This window comes from Zingiber officinale, chromosome 11B (assembly GCF_018446385.1).
Source record: "Zingiber officinale cultivar Zhangliang chromosome 11B, Zo_v1.1, whole genome shotgun sequence".
In the NCBI taxonomy this organism is placed as follows: domain Eukaryota; kingdom Viridiplantae; phylum Streptophyta; class Magnoliopsida; order Zingiberales; family Zingiberaceae; genus Zingiber; species Zingiber officinale.
In genome coordinates, this window is record NC_056007.1 from 8,970,459 (window position 1) to 8,976,256 (window position 5,798).

Below are 5,798 nucleotides of genomic sequence, written 5' to 3' on the forward strand. Positions count from 1 at the left end.
TCACCTGGTTCGTGACACCAGGACTTTCCACCTAGGGTTACCACCCCCTAGGACTTTTGCCTGAAGCCATCGACCTGCCAAGTCTTTCCGCATAGGGTTACCACCCCCTATGACCTAGGGTTACCACCCCCTAGGGTTTTACCTTGCCTAACCGCAGTTAGGACTTTCTTGAAACACTCAGCAAAAGCTGTCAGATAACAAAGCACCTTAACTTTGAATCCTTTGCCATTATCAAAACTTAGGTTCGATCGTCGGATGCTTCCCGCACCAACACGATGTAATATTAGTTAATAACATCGGTTTTGCAGCGGTGGAAAACCGATGTAATATCGGTATTGTTTAATGACACAAATTCGATTTTCGAAACAATGAAAAACCGATAGTATCCAAGAAAATACACAAATATTCTTCTTCCAACAGTATCCATAAAATACACAAATATTCACAAATTACATAAATATTCTTCTTACAAAAGTATCCATAAAATACACAAATATTCTTTTTACATCAAAAGCTAATAGATATTGTATACATCAAGGTAGAACATCGTGAGTCAAAAATCAAGCTGAGGCTACATTAAATTATGAGAATCAAAATCTGTTCAACTTGCTATACTGCTCCATTCTTCTTGCGCCTTTCATTTCCCTAATCTCACCACTTTTCACCTTCAAATACCTAGTTTTCTGAGTTAAAACATCCACTGTTCTAATCTGTCAAACAAAAGTATCATTTGGTCTACTTAACTACAACAAAGAACAAATAAATAATCTAGCATGCATTCAACCCATTCAAACCGCACTTCATCAATTTCAACTCTGAAGTACTTGAGATTTGTAAACTGTAAAAACACATAAATAATATCTAACGAATATATATATGCAAATGTTGCCATTGCAGCAGAAATAGGATCCCTGACCCCCAAAATAGTCCAGACTTGTGAATTGTCTGAACCAGCAGGAATGATGCCAATTGGAATAGAAAGTGCTTCCTTCTGGTTATCTCTGCTCAGAAGACCATTAAGTAGCTGCATGATCATGTAAGCTAATTATCAAATTTCAAATAGCTAATGCTTGGTCTATAGAATTATATAACATCACAGGAACAGACTAAGAAAAAGAACCATAGGAAGCCAGTAGGTTATTGGCATCATTGAGAGTTGCTGTCAAAGTTCATATAGAGTTCATAATTGATCTAATATCAAAAAAAGTCGAGACATAAAGGAGACCTATTAATATAGATCGTGCAATCACAAAATAATTGCAACATCATTGATTAGCTTCAAAATGCTCATAGGAAGATGCTAAAATGTAAGTTCAGTTCCTGTCCTATAATATTCGAAATCTACAGCAGAAAAATTAAGAAAGATATATCAATGCACCAGATATTCATCTATCAATTTTCACAACCCAATGTATTGCCTTCAGCAATGTTGTAATTCCATGGTTTCTATCAAAGTTCTGGCAGGGTAGACAAGTATACAAAATATTAATTTTCAGTAAATCATGTTGTGCTTACTGTACAGATTATAAAAATAAAATATGTACAGAAAGTGAATAAAAGAATCACTGTGAGAGACATACCACCTAAACTAACTTATAAAGGAAGAGAGCAAATAAAATTTACAAAGAGTAAGGGAGATGCAATAATTCTACAAATGAGAAAAAAGCGTTAGCACAAAGTTGATAAGATTCCAGGAAGGTATAAAGTTAGTTCTCCATAGTAGTTGTCCATTCAAATTGGTCAATTTAGTGACAAACTCATAAGATGGTGATCACTAAAAAGAAATAATCAATCAGGTTAAAGGAAATATATGTACAATTGCCCGTCTTTTTAACTAAGAATCAGAAAGATACAACTTAACTTATCCTAGCTTGACATTTGAATTACTAAATTTTGATTCATTGTAACAGATCATTGGCCAAAGAAGGCAGATTCAACAGGAGGTTGGCAACTTCAAACAACAGAGTAATGAGGAGCTGGAGATGAAAAAGTGGTAGAATGAAGTGGAAGAAGATGGCCAACATTTTGCAAAACTTTTTTGGCCTTTGGCACTAGTTATTATACACACATATCAAGGAATTTCTATTATTGCATCTAATGATTTTCTTAATCAACTTTAACTTACCCAAACAAATACAATGCACTAAACAAGATGAGTAAATAGCGGAAAGCAAAATCAATGTACCTCATTCACAATGCCATCTCCTCCAACACATACTATTCCTGAGACATTTTCAGCAGTAAGACAATAAGCTTTTCATTTTCAAGTGTAAATCAAAGCCAAACAACCTATGCTAGCATACCATCAGGGTAGGTGATGATTTCTACAGTGGAAGTAAGTTCTCTTGCATGACCAGCATATTCTATTTTAACCACTTCCATTTCGAAGCCTGCAAGCTGTCAATAAGTTTCTCAGTGAATAAACAAGCCTAAGCATTCATAATAGCATAGACATAAAAGAAACTTGATAGTTCAAGGAATATATAAAGCCAACTTAGTAACAGGAAATAACAACTCCTCAATCTAGCAAACAAAAATGATAAAATCAACTTAGGGTAGTGTTTGAGGAAATTCTTCAAACACATTGCATGCATAAATCAATTAATACTTACAATCAAGAGATTAAGAAGATGAAATTGTCGAAGATGAGGAAGGACTTCAGTAGCGACGATGGATAAAGGAAAAATTACCGAAATGCGAAGAAGGAGTCCAGTGATGGCAGTGAATGCTGGACCGGAGATGGATGAAGGAAAAACTACCGGAATGCGAAGAAGGTCTCCTCTTCTCACCCAAAGGGAGGAGTTGGAGGAGATGCGGTGTGGAAGTTCCAGGCTCACCGTATAATATTACTCCCTTGGGAGGCCTAATTCCAATATCCTCATATAACTCAGGATGAGTAAGTGGAAGTTCAACAGCTTCTTTAATTTCTTGGATTTGAGCATCTAAGCCACCAATATCAACATAAAACTCCAAAGGAGCCTTTTCAACTTTCATAACAGAAGTCATAGGATCCACTTCATCCTGAAGTATTCCAACAACAGATAGAACCTGCAAAAGATTTAGCATAATCAGCATTGTAAATTGTAAACCATGTTATACAAACTTTGAAAATTTTCATTACAATAAGATAAAACAAGAAGTCCAAAGAAAAAATAAGACAAATAAAAAAGGATTAGAAATAATGTAAACATGAAGATAACAGAAAGAAGAATTAGATACAGAAAAGTAGATGTGAAAACAAGAAGAAAGGGCAGGAACACATTCTAGAATGGAGTCAAATATGTTGCTTGAGAATAGAAGGTAAAAATTCTAAAGCAATTGTTTTCTTCTTTGAAAAATAGTGAGGCAGATGTGTTCTAATAGCTTTCTTCTGCCACATTCATGGATAGACTACATTGCATATTGATTTTGTCAAACAGACAAGTCTAAGATAGACAAATGCTTTGAAAGCTAGGAATAGAATAAAGATGAGAGAAAAGCAGGCAAACAAGTGCCAACAAGCTACATGAGAGACCTCAATCTATTGTATCATTTTCTCCAGCAAACAGACAAATGAATCATTGGTATCCTCGAAAAAAATATAGGGCTGAAGGTAACATTAGCAAAACGCATGAATGAAAATATTTGGACAGGCGGACAACGATACCAAGAGCAACAAGGAATACATAAAATTATAGATGACCACAACCAAGATTACAATCTGAGGAGCCATAAGGCTTCTCCGTTTCTGGTCGTTCAACGACCCATAACAATGTAGCAATTAGAGCAACACAAAACACATAAGAAATAAAGGGCAAAAGAGACAACTCGGTTCCAACTGATCTTTGTCAACAAGCGACAGTATACCAACATAGTACTCCGGACCAATTGAGGAAGACACGATGGCATGGTTCTCGTCCATGAGCTCCTTAATGAAGCGGTGTCTTCTCCAGCGTCTCCTCGTCGTGGATGCCACTTGCGAGGGAGAGGTGGAGGAGTTGCTCCAGGAGAAATAGGGTTATGTTTATCAATTTAATGAAGAAGAAAGAGATGCAGGAGAAGGCTGGAGTACCATGTGAGGGTATTTGTCTTCGTCTACGACTTTGATGTTCTCAAGCTTGATGTTGAGGTATTGGTAGACGGAGTGGAGGGTTCCTCTGATGGCGAGATCGTTCTTCAGCTCCACCGTCACTTCTTTACCTACCAACTCCTTGAAGTACGAGAAGAAGAGCTGCAACAAAACGAAAACCAAATCGAGATAAGGAGAGAAAAACTTCAACCGCAGGGAGTTGAGGATGACAAAGAACGCTGTAGTCGAAAGCAAAGGTACCATCTTTATAGCAAAGATCGAGAGGGAGAGAGGAAAGAGGGCAGCGGTGAGGAGGTTTCTCTCCTATCTCAAGCATCCGGTCAAAGAGCATGACTGCAGCCTCGAATTCACCCATCCGCGTTTATCCAGCCAAAAGTGTACCCCATGGACTACATCCCTTTTAGGCATTCCATCGAACAGGTTGTGCGCGTGCTCAATTTGGCCGGCCTTCACATATCCATCCATCAAAATATTATAGGAAACAACATCACGAAGCGAGGGGCACTCGTCGAAGATAGTCCTTGCTTCGGGCATCGAGTAGAAAGAAGAATAGGTGCTGATCAAAGTGTTACAGACGTAGAGGTCGTCGGCGAAGCCGAACACGATCGCTTGGCAGTGGACGGCGCGGGCGAGGGTAGGGTGGCGGAGGTGGGTACATGCCTTGAGGGCGAAGGGAAAGGTGTGGAAGTGGGGGGGGGCACCGCGGAGTGGCGCATGCAGGCATAGAGGAGGAGAGCGGAGATAGGGGAGGAGAGAAGGGTGTGGACACGCATGAGGAGGTTGTAGGGGAAGGCAGATGGAAAGGGGATGGCATGGAAGAGGGAGAGGACGTATCCGGCAGAGGCGGTTGCTGTGGCAGGGAGGGAGGCACGGTGGTTGATGGCGGTGGGGAGGAGGAGGGTGAGCGTGTAGATGAGCTTGGCGAGAATGGGGGAGGGATACAAAGAGGTAAGGCCGTGGACGGTGGCATGGGCATGGATGGCCTTGAGGTGGCAGAGGCTCTTGCAACGGCGATGGAGGAGATGGAAGAGCTGACGGTGGGAGAACTCCCGCGATGGCATAGGCTAAGCTCCCCCTAGTCGTCTTCATCTTATCTCCCTCCGCCGCTACTACTCTAAAACCCTAGAAAACAAGACCAACTCGTCACCTCTCCTTTCTCGAAATGCGAAGAAGGGTTCCTCTTCTTACCCAAAGGGAGGAGGTGGAGGAGATGCGTCGTGAGTCAATCCTGATCGGGAGAGGAAGAGGCGTCGAGAGAGATGAAGTTGAGAGAGATGGTTGGACGGCCTGCGGCGAGGAGGAAAGTGGTGGTGGTGTCGCGACGGTATACAGTGCACGGCGCGATATAGGTTTAGGTTTGGAGAGAAGAGTGAAGTGTTGCAAATTTCAGCTAAGTATTGGTGGGAAAAATAAATTATTTTATTTTATCATAGACACCAGGTTTTAAAAATCACTGTTAAAATCGGTGTCTATTAACAAAAAAAAGGCGCTGATAGACATCGGCTTAAAAAACCGATGTCTATGAGCGAAAATCTACGCTTATAGACATCGGTTTTTGGAAAACCCGTTGTAAAATACTCGAAGACATCGGTTTTTGCTTAAAACTGTTGTTGTTCCACCAATGTCTATGAGGGTTTTTCTTGTAGTGCGTTAGGCTGCATTGAATGGTGTTGATTGCTTTATAGTTCAGTTGTGCCTTTTTGATCATCAGAGGAGTCTAGTCTTCTGG

At 40.3% G+C, this 5,798-nt stretch overlaps 1 protein-coding gene across 1 annotated transcript; it reads right to left on the minus strand.

Moving 5' to 3' along the window:
* Nucleotides 1-2,363: 2,363 nt before the first annotated feature.
* Nucleotides 2,364-5,130, minus strand: LOC122033760 (pentatricopeptide repeat-containing protein At5g61800-like). The gene is made up of 5 exons (XM_042592924.1): nucleotides 4,771-5,130; nucleotides 4,451-4,729; nucleotides 4,052-4,210; nucleotides 2,851-3,048; nucleotides 2,364-2,429 (listed from the first exon to the last, which is right to left on the minus strand). The coding sequence occupies exons 1-5, from the start codon at nucleotides 5,128-5,130 to the stop codon at nucleotides 2,364-2,366; spliced, it is 1,062 nt and encodes a 353-aa protein (XP_042448858.1).
* Nucleotides 5,131-5,798: the final 668 nt, after the last annotated feature.

What these genes read in the sequence shown, in the direction of transcription:
- LOC122033760 (XM_042592924.1), bottom strand. Translation starts at nt 5,130, where the DNA reads ATGCCATCGCGGGAGTTCTCCCACCGTCAGCTCTTCCATCTCCTCCAT. An exon ending in CCTGCATGCGCCACTCCGCG is followed by an intron (nt 4,730 to 4,770) that starts GTGCCCCCCCCC and finishes TTCGCCCTCAAG; the next exon opens with GCATGTACCCACCTCCGCCA. An exon ending in GAATTAGGCCTCCCAAGGGA is followed by an intron (nt 2,430 to 2,850) that starts GTAATATTATAC and finishes ATGAATGCTTAG; the next exon opens with GCTTGTTTATTCACTGAGAA.